This window comes from Lissotriton helveticus, chromosome 4_1 (genome assembly GCF_964261635.1).
Source record: "Lissotriton helveticus chromosome 4_1, aLisHel1.1, whole genome shotgun sequence".
Classification (NCBI taxonomy): domain Eukaryota; kingdom Metazoa; phylum Chordata; class Amphibia; order Caudata; family Salamandridae; genus Lissotriton; species Lissotriton helveticus.
This window is the reverse complement of record NC_136063.1, coordinates 493,745,726-493,762,432: the sequence shown is the minus strand read 5'-3', so window position 1 is coordinate 493,762,432 and position 16,707 is coordinate 493,745,726. Positions and strand designations below refer to the sequence as shown.

At 42.6% G+C, this 16,707-nt stretch overlaps 1 protein-coding gene across 2 annotated transcripts in view; it reads left to right on the top strand.

Moving 5' to 3' along the window:
* The window catches only part of LOC144828692 (carbonic anhydrase 2-like), a 120,476-nt gene that overhangs the window by 65,575 nt on the left and 38,194 nt on the right, over positions 1-16,707 (top strand). For both annotated transcript variants that reach the window (XM_078687075.1, XM_078687076.1), the window contains exon 4: positions 6,137-6,255. In XM_078687075.1, the coding sequence (XP_078543201.1) occupies positions 6,137-6,255 (119 nt within the window). The remainder of the gene's footprint in view (positions 1-6,136; positions 6,256-16,707) is intronic.

Below are 16,707 nucleotides of genomic sequence, written 5' to 3'. Positions count from 1 at the left end.
ATGAAGACAATTCACTAAGGCATCCTAGAGTATGTAAAAGAGAACTACAGTATCATAATTACTGCCATTGCAAATCATCCCCAAGCCATCTAATATGTGATTATTCCGGTCTTATGCAGTTAGCACCAATAGGAAGATATATTGTGTTGTTTTTATTGCAGATTGAAGGCTGTATTCCCTTCTTCCCCAAAGCCCTACTCTGATTGCCCTGATGAAGGTGTGGCCATAGATCTGGCCCTGCACCGAAACGCGCGTTGGCGTTTTGTTATCTGCCCTGTTTCCAGGCCACCCTATCTCCATCTCTGTGCCGGAAAAATGTTTCAGGACGGATTTATTGTGCAACATCTGACTCATGATACTTGAGGAGTTTAGAATGTACTTGGATTGAGTGATTTTGACTGCCAGTATGAAATGTGTGACTGCCTTTGAATGAGTGTTTTGTGAGTGGTTGCTGCTTGGGGTGTATGTAATTTCTTTAATTCTAGTACCGCATCATCCATGTGTTGGTACCCTGTTTTTTATGAATTTATATATTTCTATTTAAGAAAATGAATAACATTTTGTGTATATTTTTCTAAAAACTTGGTGTGACTCTGATTATGTGATTTGTTCATTCTGGTGACAGCGAGCTCATCACTGCCCTTTTCCTATGATTGGACTCTAACTGAGCCATTTGATCATTTACAGAGGGCAGACACATTTCTGTGTTTTGAAGCACCAATAGGAAGGACTGTGCCCTCTGTGCACTTTTACGAACAGTGAGTTGGCTGCTTCGGTGCCAATTCACAAATGCACGTAATTAAAAGAGAACTGCTGTTTACCAGATCCTCTGTCGCTGGGTGCTGCACAAGCCATGGGCGCATCTTTACTAAGAGGCCAAACCTGTTTGCGTTGAGTCACAGGGGTACCGTGGGCCGGGCCCTCCCTTGACGTGTACCGTCTGAAGCAGCAAGCAGCGCCTTGCAGAAATGCAACGCCTTTATTGTGTGGTAGCGGCGTGCGCGGGAGCCACAACACAAGGACACGTCATAGGCACGGCGTAATGCACTCAGGCCTATGACGTGTCAGCTGTTTGTGGTGGCCTCGCCCTGCATTCTGCAGGGGCAGCGAGTGCAGTGTGTGGACGAGTCTGAGTGACAAGCGTGCAAGAAACGGATGCATTCCATGTAATGCAATGGACAGTAACACCGGACTTCTCTCAAATGCTAGAAAGGTCTCATTATGCGAACTGGGGGGCATATTATCAAGCACAGGCGATACAATTATCGCCGCTTTATCGGCAGGAAACTGCCTAAAGCCGCAATAGTGGGCTTGATAATAGGCCCTTGTGAATTCCCATAGCAGCCCAGGTTCTGGTGTTAACCTGGGCTGCTACGGGAATTCACAAGGACCTATTTTCAAGCCCATTATCGCCGCTTTAGCGGCAGTTTCCTGCCGATAAAGCGGCGATAATTGTATCGCCTGTTCTTGATAATATGCCCCGTCATTTCTTATAGGTTAATGTTTGCCTCAATAAACAGTGATCGTATTTCAGATTTATCAAACTGCTTCTGAGGGAATGTGCCTTAATTTCTTCAGTAGTATTCAAGTGCATGGGTAGTTGATATAAATGTATTTACCGTCATACATTCTGCGACTGGAAACATAACAAAGTCATAGTGCACCACAAATTCAGACGAGCTTAAGCGTATGTTGCACGATTGGCACACAATGCATCATCTTCACTGGCAGAGTAATTTCACAGTTGATTACTTTTCATCTCTACACATTAATAATTAGAATGTATTGCCCTTTTCCTCTGTAGCTAGCCACTGCAGGTCACATATATCAGTTTAAATGAGTGGTTGTCATTTGGTCATCTCACACTGCCAGTATCACGTGCTCCTCCGTTCAGATAAGCTGCTGATCGGTCATGCAAGGTCACAGAAGGTGAAATATGATTGGTAATTGGAAAATGCTCTACAGCCCGAGCGCCTTCCACCCTTCTCCAGTTTCCTCAGCGCGGTTCGCGGGCAGCATTCTCATGACACAGCCTCTGCGAACGTCCTGGGTAGCAAGTAGTTCGATTTAGTAATCCCTGAATGAAGGTAACCTTCTTTGAACATTAGTTTTGATGTGATCCCATGCATATGGAATGTCGTTCTGCTCAACCTGTATGAACAGAAAGCAAATACAAGTTTGATTTCCTTTTACTACAAACAAACCATCACAGATAGCTATCCTGGCTATATCAGGACCTGACATGTTACGCAAATCTTTCGAGCAATTGGAGCGGGTGTGGCTAACGGCCAGAGCTGCCGACTTTGGGATGCAGGAACCTGGGGGCATATTATCAAGGACCGGTGTTAAAATTATCGCCAAAACGGCGATAATGAGCTTGATAATACGCCCTTGTTAATTCCCATAGAAGCCCATGTTAACACCAGAACATGGACTTCTATGGGAATTAACAAGGGCGTATTATCAAGCCCATTGTCGCCGTTTTATCGGCAGTTTCCTGCCGATAAAACGGCGATAATTTTAACACCGGTCCTTGATAATATTCCCCCAGGATCGAGACTCTACGTCGGCTCAACAACCTGCGATTCTGAGCACATCACTTAAACCCCCTTGCACAGAAAAAATATATGTGTACCTGTGCAATGTATGTGGTGCTCATGCAAAGCTCCAATACCTTTCGGGTCAAGTTCGTGCTGTATAAATTGACAGAGAAGAGTTGGGAAGTATTCCCATTGAGGACTATCGAGGGTGTAGTGGGTGTTGCGGCCCAAAAATAAGTTGTTGCTTTTTTAGGAGAGGTCCTCATTCAGTCATGAGATTGTCTTTTGGAACTTGTAAATATGTCATTTTTCCTGTGAATTGATAGTATTTCAAAGGCTTTATTATACTTCTTCCCTTTGTTTCACTCAAAGTAAACTGGTTTGACTTCTGTGTAGAGCCCTGCAGAGTAGTTTTCTCGCTTCTTGATTAATCGAATTCAGTTACACCTGGTATTTACAGTAACCCACAATACACCTACTGGAAACAAAGACTTCACTTTGGAAAGCGCTGAGTACTACTGGCTTGGTATTGGCTCCTTGAGAGCACATGGCAAGTGGTGATAGTGGCAAACACAACGAGATGATGGATGGAGCGCTGAAACTTTTCTGTGTTGAATCCACCATTGTTCGTTTGCTCACTTCGCCACCCCAGTTTGGACCCAGCCATATTCAAATCAGTCTTGACCCTGCTTCTCATGGGAACAGTCCAGCCCGAACTTCCAGGCCTCCCTGGCCCGGAAACAAGCATCGTAGGACGGTAGGACCAGTTGATAGTGAGCAAAAGAACAGTGGATTAAACACAGATCTCTTGACTGGGAGTGAGTGGTTGAAAAGTTTCAGCACTCTGGCCATCATCTTGTTGTGTATGCTAAGTGATGATAGTGGAACACTGCACAATACTCAAGCTGATTGCCAGTAGCAAGACCTCAGGATCTCCACTTCATTTGTGTTCCGCTTGTATTTTTAAAGACCTGGCTACCCCTGGCACCCGCCCGTAGCCTGTACATTTAGAGAATGTATCAACCACTCCATCACCTGTGGGACAATCCCAGAGACACTGAAATTTGAATTTGTGACTATTCTGCTGAAATATCTTATTCTTTTCTAGAAGGTTTACTAAACTATTAGCCAATATCCAATCTATGGGGCCTATTAGGATGGCGGACGGACCTGCGTCCGTCCGCCACCCCCGAGGTGGAGGGACCGTCCGCAGGGGCAGCGGCGGTACCTCCAGTGCAATTAGGATGTGACCGCCACCCTGGCGGTCACATCCTGTATCTTTAACCTTGCGGCGGGTGCTGCTTGAAGCAGCACCCGCCGCAAGGTTAAAAATGCACGTTTAACATTTACATGCACAAAGCGGCAGGCACCGCGCGGTGCCTGCCGCTTTGTGCATGTAAATGCTGGGGGGTACCAAAGGTACCCCCCATGTGCACCCCCCACCCACGACACCTTGGGGGCCCCCAATGGGCCCCCAAACGGCAAAGACCACATGCTTTTCCACGGCGGAAAACCCGCCGTGGAAAAGCATGTTTCCCCATGCATCCTAATATGGCTAGCGGTGTCTGATAGACACCGCCACCACATTAGAGCTTCCCGCGGCGGAAAAGCGGCGGACGGTCTCCCTGTCTGCAGATGACCCCCCTGCCATCCTAATCTGGCGGGGGTCTTTTCTCTCACCGCAGCGATGAATCCGCATCCTCCGGGCCGGCGGTGGCTTCCGCCAGCCCGTAGGATCCGGATTCACCGCAATCCTAATCGGGCCCTAAATTAGGCACCTAATGAGCAGATGGCTATGAATTAATGTCAACCTTTCATAAAGATGAGCACTTTATGCAGAACAGTTCAGATAGATTTCCATGCAATGCATTGCTGCGGATCAGTCTTTAGTGCAATTCTAGTTGACTTACGACTAGAGTTGAAAGTGGACTCTGTCTGGGCACTAAAATTACTTAATCTATCCACGACTTTCAGTACAATCAACCACATCATTCCCCTAACCAGGCTTCACAACATTGAGAGTTCATGCTCAGCCTTGATTTGGACCCACTTCTTTTTATCAGTATTTTTGTTATTCAATGGATCTATGGTAGCTGAATTGTAAGGTTCCACCTGGGTATGCCCAGATACTAATGCTTCCAAAATCTCCATTATTTATTTATTTTTATTTATTGTGTTTTATAGAGCGCGAACTTGACCTGTGAGGGTATCAGAGCGCTTTACATGGTATACAGTGCTACAAATAAGAAAAGTTTAAAGTGCAGAAATATACAAGATCAACATGTAAGGTTACAATCACGAAGAAAGTTTGTAATCGCGCAGGATCCATAAGTTCTTGGTGTAAGGAGTTGGTGATCTGGGAAAGCGGTAGTCTTGGATTAGTCAGGCAATGCAGTGGTTGCGAGTATGCCTTAGACGAGGAATTTACCCATGAGAAAGGTTTTGGCCTCGTTTTTGAAATGTGCTAGAGAAGGGATTCTTCTGATGGCAGGTGGGAGAGAGTTCCAAATTCTTGGTGCTGCTCCGGTGAACGCCCTGTTGTAGGTTCTATTTTTCTGAAAGGAGGCAGGTTGGAGTAGGAGGTTTCTAGCGGACCGGGAGTTCCTGCTTCCTCCAGATATCACTAGTTTCTGTGCCAGATAGGCAGGGGAGTTTGTGTATAGGGCCTTGTGTGTAATGCATGCAAGTTTCAGCTGAATTCTGGCCTCTAGAGGGAGCCAGTTCAGTGCTTTCATGTGTGGCGAGATGTGGTCGAACTTCCTGGTGCCTGTAAGTAGCCTGGCGGCCGCGTTGAGGCAGGCTTTTAAAGGCGCTAGGGAGATCTTGGATTTGATTGTTCTTTCAGTATACATGTATAGATTTATGCGGATGACAATCAGCTCCTCTTTAATGTTCTACGAACATTCTGTAGGAAAAATAAGCCACTTATCTTATCTGAATGCGAAAGAAGACTGTGTGACCACTCATTATTTAGAAATCAGAGATTATGCTTGTGTGGGATCTTGCTGACTCTGGTCTTACAGATATGGCCCCATGCAAGGGGGTCATACCCTATTTAGATTGACAAAGTAAGCAACTTGGATATAATGAAGGAATCCTTGCTGCCCATGGTCGCCCAAATATCATAATTTGTTGTAACAGGCTTTTTACATCCAAAGTTAGAATCCCTATTTATGGGCACAAAGCTGTACACAATCAGTGGGCTTTCTTGCTGTATATGACCTTTTTATGAATCGGTAAGAGCACGGAGGTCACGTAGACCACTCCAGAGCATAAGTGGCAAGGCTCTGAAAAGGGTGGATTTGTAGATAAGTTTTTTGCCAGGATGGCCAACTCTGGAATATCCTTCTAATGAACATAAACATGAACATGTCTTTATCCTTCAAATTGCAAATGTTAGGTAGCCTCTAGTATTTTTGTCGCTTATGTTTTCTGGTTCACAGCTAAGGGGTCTTGTTCATGTAGACTATTACATAAAAAGAACATTCTGAATATATCATAAATTTACTGTGGGGGTAATTGTGCTGAATGCATAGATTAGCAGAGACGAAAAAAAAAATCCAAAATAAAGTATATATGTTTTATTTAAATTTCAGTGATAAGTGGTGGAGCACTCACTGGGCTGTACAGGCTGAAGCAATTTCACTTTCACTGGGGAAACTGTGACAACCATGGATCTGAACACACTGTTAATGGCCACAAGTATGCTGCAGAGGTACGTTGCTGTGGTCTATGTTATCTTACGCATAGAAGATGTGGCACTGTGTTTTACATCATTATTCATTGACTTCACAAGGTATATAAATGGATTTTGGAACACATTACAGTTAAAGAAAAAATTGCCTAGTGTTTATTAACACCACTTGATTGAGATCAAAGACCAGGAAAATGTACAAGAATAAAATAATGAAAAACCATAGACTTGATCAAGCAGATTTTTAGAATAGTTTATTCAATGTTATGTGGACCAGGAGACTCAAGTGTGGGTACTCTAAGTTCACCAAAATACCATGGAACATAGATCACTCTTGAAACAAAGGAACAATAAAGGCGATCCTTCTGTCTAAGATATTTGAGAAAGATGTAAATAAAATTCTCTGTCAATGGTACGAGTTGCAGTAAATTGCAATGTGATACAATGAGCTTTATGGAAGTAAAGAGATAACCAAGCCATCGTTAATGATAATATTCTGGAGTAAATATCTGCAGTCAGATAAAAGGTATATGACAATAGTGCTTCATTACAATGTAGGGAAACAGCCATTACATCGCATGCTTTACAACGCATGCGATTACAACGCGGTTATTACAACAACCATGTTGTTACATCGCAGTACATTACAACGTAAGTCCTTACATCGACTTGCTGTAGGGGGCACGCTAACATAAGAAATAGTATAATTTACTATTCCAACACCTTCCCTACTGTGGCGCACACTGGAGTTGGAATATAAATTATGCTATTCCAAAGTCCAGCGCGCCCCGTACAGCAAGTTGATGTAACGACTTGCTTTGTAATGTACTGCGATGTAACAACACAGTCATTGTAACAACCGCCTTGTAATTGCATGCGTTGTAAACGTATGCGATGTAAAGTGTCCTATTCTACAATTTACTGCAAAACACAAGCAGAAAAATGTGGGGCATAACAAGTGTTCCTTAGATATGTAGATGTCTTTTCCTATACCACACTGAGGATCCTCTAAGAAGATAACATACGTGAAACCATATCGTAGTAACGAAGTAGAAACAAAAACTGCAATAAGAAGTTTCGAGGATATTGATTATGAATTTGTCAGATTTACATTCATAAGCAGTGACAAGGAACTGGACCAGAAAATACTACTATTGTGTTTGAACATAGCTTAGGTGAAACATTTGATGCTGTAGCACATGGAAATCATACATAGAAAGATGAAATATTGTCCCAAAACAAATATTCAGCTATGTCTCAAGAATGGGTTTGTTTTTGGTGTGACCACCGACACAAATTATTTTTATTTCTCTCACCACTCCTCTCATACTCCTTTATGGGTGTCAATGTCTGCTTATTCATGGTGAACATATGCCTATTAAAATTACGGAAACGCCCACCACAATTAGGCCGTGATGGTCATGCAAATTTTGTAAGCAGTTACTCCTTTAACTACTGTACATATTTCGGTTGGACACAAATCATAAGGCATTTGTTTAAAAGTGATGGTGTGCCACTAGTAAGACGTAGAATAATACCAGTATTTCAACGAAAATTTAAAGACTACCCAATGTGTTGCATAAATAATATCCAGATTCTAGTTAGGTAAAGCAAGAACCATCAAAGCATATACTTGATATATCATTACACAACTATCCCTACAATGAGGTAAGCGAAACAGGATTCAGGAAATGTAGCCCAGATTTCAGGGAAGACAGAAAGATGTAAGCATTGCAGCTCTCAATTATTGACAACCACTAGAAACTTTAATGTAAATCGATAAAAATACTGTTCTGAAAAACACTGTCTGAGCCCATTTCTATTGGTGATCCACAGTCTAATCCCTTTTGCTAGCCATTCGTTCTCCTTCCCACCTCTCTCTTTTTCTTTGACACAACTGCACGCATGTCCTATGTTCTTACCAGCCCTAAAATGCAGGACGACTATACCTAGATGTGACTGACAGATGATTATGAAAACATATGCTCTGATAAGGTATACTATGTGATGCCAAGTTATGTTATTTTTATGCTTATTTTAATGGGTTTGTAAAGCTTCCACATTGGATCCAAGGTTTCTTGGTCATCTATAGAAGAGATGAATTACATGAATTTTTGAATAGCCTGATCAGAGAGCGAACAACTATGTCCTCTTTGGTTAACAAAAATCCGAACCATATTCATTGTTGTGTGGTGGCTTTTTGTTAGACACTGTATTGTCCACAGATGTGGCATGGAGTCCAGTCGGTTCATAACTCTGGGCCTGAATTAGACTTTGGCGAATAGGATACTCTATCACAAACGTGATGGATATCCCATCCGCCATATTACATATGGCAGTTGTATTCTGGCAGATCCGATATCTGTCATGTTTGTGATGAAGTATCCCATCCGGCTAAGTATAAATAAATCAGGCCCTGTAGTCTTAGAGAACGGCCTTGCAATATCATCAGTAATACAATACAGAACTGGTTTAAGGAGTTAAAATGAGGACAGGTAGAGAATAGAACATGTAAAGCAAACACAATGAAAACACTACCAACACCATAAAACAAAATGCACCTTGAAAAACCCACACGCCCCAGAAAAAAGCATGATTAACTTAACAATAAAAAGATGATTGCTAGTAATAGCCTTCCTATTCAACAACAAATCAGTAAAATTACATTAATATGGATAATATCCTATCCTCGAATAATTTTCGTATCATAAAAAACAATACAAGGCTAGTTGAAATATGTAAGAAGTCTAAACTAACCCAAATTCCTCTTATCTATTCCAGATCATTTCTAAATGCTTTTAAATGTCATTCACGTACTACAAAGATTCATGCTTTATTAACAGAGCACTTTGGTTCTATGTCAGTATATTTCAGGGATTTCTGGTACCCTATAATCCTTATGGTTTTTCTTTGAATGATTACTTTATCACTTGAAACTAATGCTACTTAACATTGTTGATACCTGCATGATACACTTCAATATAGTCTCATACTGTTTTACTGCCACAGTCTTGTCTTAGAAAACAAGGAATATACCAGTAGTCATGGTATTCCAGAGGTTTACAACTCAGATAATATTAACCTAGCCACCTTACCCTCCCTACTCCCCCACATCATAACCAGCATTTGGGATGTTTTAGTTTGCGCAACGTATGCCATGTTTTGCCATTTTCATAATTGTGAAATGGCATTTGGAGGTGTCAGAAAGATATCCCTTGCACATCTAGCACCACACAGCAGTCATTTACTCATGATTATGGGAGAAGGAACTTGTGCTTTGGAATTGTATAGCAGTAAAAGTCTTCACCTTTCCCCCTAACAAGCATTCATTCAAGCTTATTAGCTTTTCCACCTACCATTCCTTTTAACAGTGCACCAATTTATTATATAAATGCACTTTTCGCTATAAAGGATCAATTGGTTTCTTAATCTTATAATCATAAGATACACAATTGATTTAGACCTTAGTTCTTCTTTTAATAAAAAATAAGGGATTAGTTAGCACTCTTAGTAAACACAGCTTTTAAGGCCTTGGTTCATCTTTTCCTAAAATTAATGGCTAGGATGGTTATCCTATTAAACACAATTTTTTGAGATCTTTAGTCCTCAAAGATATTTTCTCCAGAAATTGTTTCATGAATAAGGTCCAAATCTTGAAATCTCTTCACCTCCAAGTGCAGTGCCAACACAGTGTTCCTAAAAACGTCTTGAGGACTTATTTGGGAAACATGAATCACAATAATTACCATCTTCTATTATTGGTCTTAGGATGTCTTTGGTAAGTAGGAAAATACATAAGTGATAAAGATCAGGACTCATAAAAGTAGCCATATCAAGGATGGCTGCCACTATTGGAAGCCACTCCTAGGAGATGTTGGTGCAATACCTTAATAATGATCATTATCTTGGTCTGTAATATTTAGTTTTCGAATTCAAAGAATGTGAAGTTCTTTTCAATTCGCTATTAGTTTCACCTACGCAATCAGTTTTGGTAATCCTTTTCCTCATCTGTGCAGCCACATGAACAACACAGACTAGAGATGTCAAATATGAGATTGCAGGAGTTTCATATCATTCAGGACACTGTAAACATGGTATGTGAAGAATAATTAACCTCTTAAGCCTCCTTGACTCTTCGAGTGGATTGTTTGAACAATCAAGGCCGAGCTACAAAATGGTGGTGTGAAGCTTGTGTCAATATGCATTATATCCTAGTTATTATATCTGCAGTAATATGGGAATGTCTAGCTTGAGGCTTTATTTTGTATAAAAGAACAATACATAATATATATCGCAGAAAATGACCATATCTCAAAATATACAAAGAGCAAAATTAATTGATTGAAATACAGTTGCAACACCTGCACCCAAATAATACACACTATTTAAATTGCGAGAAACACAAACGGTGCTAATGGTCAATGTTTTAAAGGGAGAAAGACTAAGGAGGCAAAAATTCGTATAAATCCAATCAGATTAAAGGACGATAGCTCTCATCCACCTCTAGGTAGTATGCTTCATCAAAGGGCCCTCCTTACACCACAATCCCAGGAAATTATGGTATGGGGTTAAGTCCTACGCAGAGTGGAGCGTTTGCGATTTTTGTTAGTAGAGGGAAGGTACTTCATAATAGTAGGTGTGGGTGTGCCTACAATAATGAAATGAAAGCAGAGAAAAGAGAATGACAAAAAGTACCTCCTGGTGGACATATACCATTTTATTCCTGTACCCAATAGGTAGGTGACAAAAAATGTGATGTGATTCGGCCCGAACGTAAATGGTCAATCACGCCAACATTGCAGGTACCCTGTACTCTCTGTTCATAGTCGCTAACCTTTCATGAACACCAGAAATCATATGGGAGAGCACAATACAGTTACTGTAACCTGTAAAGGAGTAAAACAGGATAAAACAAGATTCTACCACAGAAATGTCAAGCAGAAGATGTAAATGCCCAAATGCAAATCCAATTTACATGTATGTGGACCGTGGAAAAATTACAGACTGATGTGCTGAGGTTGCAGAGGATAAACATAACACCACCCCATGATATTTGTGTATCAAAGTCAGTCATCCTGTTCAATGATGCCTTCACGAAGCAAATATCAAAGAGTATGTCTTTTTAGAGGACTAATGATTCCTAATGATATATTGCTTAAGAGTTGAAATTCAGCCACCCCTCTAAGAATACAATACAATTCTGCATTAATAATATGTTGCAACAAGGCCTTACTGGACATATTAATAAAAAATGCATGATACACAAACTTTTCAGCAAACATGGGATGACTTTTCTGCTTTATATTATTAAACACTGAGACCATCTAGGAGAACATAGGCTTTAAAGAAATAAAAATGTAAAATAAAGGCTTTGCGCTGTACTTTGAATTTAATATTGAATGCTGCAGGCTTTATTTTTCTATCTTCTTTTTAAACTAAATCCCAACCAGTAGGTCTGCCGTTGCCCTTGGACGGTGATCCTTTCACAGCAGGTGGCTGGTTCCTCACACTGGCCAGCATCTCAAATTTCACTTTCACTATGTTGTCCTGGTCACATTACGCTGTTTGGATGAGTCAATTCATGGCACAAAGGTGGTCCTCCAGTGTTTTTTTTTTTTTTTGTAAGACCTTTATTACAATTCGTTAATCATACACAGCCACGAGCCTACAACCCTGGGGCCGGCTGCAAACTAATAGACAGGACATAGTGATAGGGTATCCATACATTTCTAAATACAATAATGTTGGTTCCGGCATTATATTGCGGATCATGAGGTCTTAGAGTTTTATAATTTTGTAGTTTGTCAACAGTGAACACAAAAGAAACAAAATAGCAACATAAAGATGAGACTCTTACAAGCAAACTGGCGCAGTAGTAGTACGACATTGAATCATGGTGTCTGTAGACATATGGGACTGAATGCTGCATAGTTCCTATGGAGTAGCCCTTACCTCTGGGTCATTCCTCCTCACCTGCATTCAGTGTCAGAATATATTCCGTGAGATAGCACCAGAAGTCCTTGGGCCTGGATTTTGCAGGCAATTCTTCTTCGTAGGTCTGTAGTTTGTCTCTACAGGTGGCCATATCTTGCAACCATCTGGATGTTTTGGGCACCAGCCTGCTGTGCCAGCATTGTGCAATCTGTCTCTTGGCCAACAATAGTGCTATCACACAAAATCTACGCCGTGTAGCTCTAAGTTGCGGTACCACACCCAGCAGACAGGTGTGGATTGTGCACTCCATCTCAACCCCCAACATAGCGGACAGCGCAGTTACCACCTCCACCCAATAAGCATGAACCGCAGAACAGGACCAAGCCAGATGTGCAAACCCTGCGCCCTCTCCATTACATCTTTTACACCTGTCGTTATCCTGCAACCCAAATTTGTACATGCGCGAGGTGTGTAGTATGCCTGATGCACAAACTTGTAATGAATAATCCTTAAATTACCGTTTGGAGTAAGGATTTGTGTGAGTGCACAGGCATGCTGCCATTCTTTTTCGGAGAGTGGTTCCTCCAGTACCTCGTCCCATCTTGCTTTTGCTTTGTCAGTGGTGTACGGTATCTCAGCTTGTGCTGTGGTGTACAATCTAGACACCAGGTGCGATAAATCTTGTGTGGTAATGATCAACTGTAGTGTGTCCAGGCTAACGGGTTCAATAGGGAACGTTGGATAGTGTACCCGCACAGCACGTTTCAGTCTGTAGTGCGTGAAGTGAAACATGGGCGTTTTATTTTGGATATACGTTAGGTCCTCCGTGTTTACAAAGGAGCCTTCATGAAACATGTCTCCCATTTTTTCAATGCCCACTTGTTGCAACAGAGACATGCCCACTTTTTCCCCGGTGACCGACAGTGCCTGGTGGTAATGTAAAGGCATTGCGAGTGCATACAATGGTGTCTTATGCGCTAGTTGTCCCAGTTTTCTCCAAGCCTTAACGGTGGTGTCTACCGTGTTGATGTCTTGAGCATGTAGAGGCTGCCGGACATGGGATAGGATCGCCGTCAATGGTACTGGTAACGCATCTCCCTCTTCAATAGCAGTGTGCGTGAGGTATGGTATCTCGTGGTACCAATATGCAGCGTATTGCGCTTGAGCGCATAAGTAGTACAGTAGGAAGTCTGGTACACCGAAACCTCCCCGTATATACGGCAGTGTTAGTGTTTGAAGGTCCACACGTGCTTGTTTTCCAGCCCATATAAGTTTTAGTACTAGCGATTTTATACGGCGGAACACCTCTTTCGGGGGCTCAATAGGGATGTTATTAAAGAGGTACAATAGTTTAGGCAGTATGTTCATCTTCACGATCGCTATACGATCCGCTAAAGATAGGGGCAGTTGTATCCAGCGTGTTATCTTATCTTCCAATTTGGATATTGCTGTGCCATAGTTTGACCTGATAACCACTTCGGGATCTCTATGGTACATCACACCGAGATACCTCACCAGGTCTGATTGCCACTCTAGAGGGTATTCAGTGTCTTGGGGGGTCGTCGTATCTGTCAGGGGTATAATGGAGGATTTGGACCAGTTTATGGCCAGACCTTAGTGTCCACCAAATTTAATATACTCACGTAATATTGGATTTAAATGTGTGTTGGGGTCGCGGACATATAGCAGCATATCATCTGCGTATAAAGAGATATGTAATGGCCTGGATGGAAACTGAAGTGCCGACGATTTGTAATTTTGTCGTATTATGCAGGCTAGGGGTTCGAGTGCTAAAGCGAATAATAGAGGTGAGAGCGGGCATCCTTGCCTGGTGCCACGCTGAATGTGGAATGCGTTAGATACATAACCATTGATGCGTACTCTGGCACATGGTTTGGTGTATATGAGTGATACCCACTGTACGAAGCATTTGGGGAAACCCATTCTATGTAAAATAGCAATTAAGAATTCCCACTCAATAGAGTCAAAGGCCTTGGCGGCATCTAGCATTACCGCCACTGCCCTTGTGGATGGTTGAAGATAATGTGAAAGGGCGAACAATGATCTAGTATTATGTGAAGTGGAGCGCGTAGGGATAAACCCTGCTTGATCCTGTAGGACCAGACTCGTCATCAGTGGTTTCAGTCGTACAGCCAGTAGTTTCGCCAATATTTTAGAGTCTGCATTAATAAGTGAAAGCGGCCTATAGGAGTCGCACACCTCTGGGTCTTTGGTAGGTTTGAGGAGCGCTATTATTGCCGCCTCACGTAGTGTTGGGGGTAATTCCGACTGTTCAAACGCTGCTCCATACATTTCTACCAAATGTGGGGCAAGGATGTCCACATATCATTTATAAAATTCATTAGTGTACCCGTCAGGGCCTGGTGCTTTCCCATTTGGGAGGGACCCAATTACTTCAGTTACTTCCTCTACCGTAATGGGTGATGCTAACATTTCCCTTTGCCCGTCCGATAGCCATCCTATCGCCATGTTTTCTAGATAGTTAAAAATGTCTTCCATCGATGCTATCGGTCGTGACCTGTATAGCTCCTCGTATTCATCCGCAAAACATTTTAAAATGTCTGTAGCCTGTGTGTGGAGCGAGCCATCATCCGATTTAATACGTAGGATAGGTGTGTGCCCTCTGCCATCACAAATTTTGGCCGCCAGACCGCTGCCTGGTCTTCCACCCTCCCCATATGACCTGGCTGAGTGTCTTTTGTCTAGGTATTTAATTTCGTCGTCGACGAATGTCTGATGCTCTGAGTGTAGGGTCCTTAGTTCACCCAAAAGGGATATATCTCGGGTGGTTTCATAGGCCATCTCCAGTTCCCTCATACTTGTCTCACAGCGTGCAATTTGCCGCCGAATATCCTTCAAAATACCTATCGTGGTGTTCATGCATACTTCACGTTTCGTGGCCTTGAATGCTTCCCATAACAGTCCCGGGTCTTCCACCACAGGTTAGTTTAAAAGGAAGTATTCTTTAATCGCTTTGTGGATGGTGTCTGCATAGACCGTGTCTGTAAGTGCGCGGGAATTAAATCTCCAGTGAAAAGGGGGTGTGGTATAATTCGGAATCCCTAGGGTTAACAACACAGGGTTGTGGTCCGAAAGTGTCCGGGGTAAAATCTTTAGCTCTCGTGTCCACAATGCAATGCTGTCCGAACCCAGCCAGTAGTCTAGGCGTGACCAGCTCTGATGGACCGCAGAAATGTGTGTAGCTCCTGGGTTATCAGGGAATTTATGCCTCCAGATGTCTGTTAATGATAGATCCGTGAGCATGTGCAGAAGTTTAGCCCTGGCCTGTTTATGTGGTTCTGCTGAATGTAAGGAACGGTCAACCCCCTCCGCCATCGTCACATTCCAGTCCCCCCCGCATATGATGTGCGTGTTTGCTAGTGTTTGGAGATGTACCCACAATTCTTGGAAGAATTCCGGGGCGTCCGTATTCGGACCATACACATTAAGAAGTGTTATCCGTTGCCCACGTAGTGTGCCTGACACAATGACATATCTTCCATTGGGATCACTTATCACCTTATGTACCGTGAGGTTCACGCCTTTATGGATTAGTGTGATCACTCCCTTCGAGTAAGATGAGTAGTTAGCCATGTACAAGGACTCCGACCATCGTCCTCCCATCTGCGCATGCGTGTGAGGTGCAATATGCGTCTCCTGTAACACAGCAATATCTACTTCCCATCTAGTTAAGTAGGCAAATACCTGTCTTATTTTTTCCGGCTGCGTTAAACCCCGCGCATTCCACGTGAGGAGGTTGATATGATTCCTACCAGTACCTCTAACTACCTGAGCCATCTATAACATCGATGGATCCATCTAAATAACAGAGGAGAAACGGATACAAAACATAACACCAATCCCCCAGTCGAGGGCAATCGTTCTCTATCAGTCCTTCGTCTTGTAACACCTCGTAAATGATCATGTGGTATTTGCTTTGGTCTCATAACCTGAACATTTCCCCCAATCCCCTCACCACCTCCCACTCCAGCATCCCAATTCTGCCGAAGCCATTTTCCCTTTGTAAACATCCCCTAGAAACAGTCAAATATAAACAACTTTTGTGGGGGTTACCCTTCTGGAGGTCCGCCTGGGGCACAACGCTACACCCAACTAAATGGATGCGGACGACTCACATATCGTACGTTTCATACATGTGTACTCTGTCCATCCACCCCGGTTCCACCCTCAGATCCCTAATGCCCTGATGGAACAGTGTAGGCCTCGGTAGTAGGTGACTCATCATATACATCTTAGCAACGTTTCACCAACATACAGAGAGGGTGGGCCTACAGAATCAACATTAGTGTGCAACACACTGGTCTGTAGTAGCGCCACCCTCAGTCCCCCATTCGTTGTTTTCCACGCAGAAGAGTGTCATCACACTGTTTTATACACTCCAGGTCACCGGTGTAAGTGTTCCTGCATATCAACATTCCAGAAACAGTAGTGAATGGCCCATGTAGTTCATTTGAATGGCAAACAATAGCACCGTAAATTGAGACAAAGGTGTTCAAA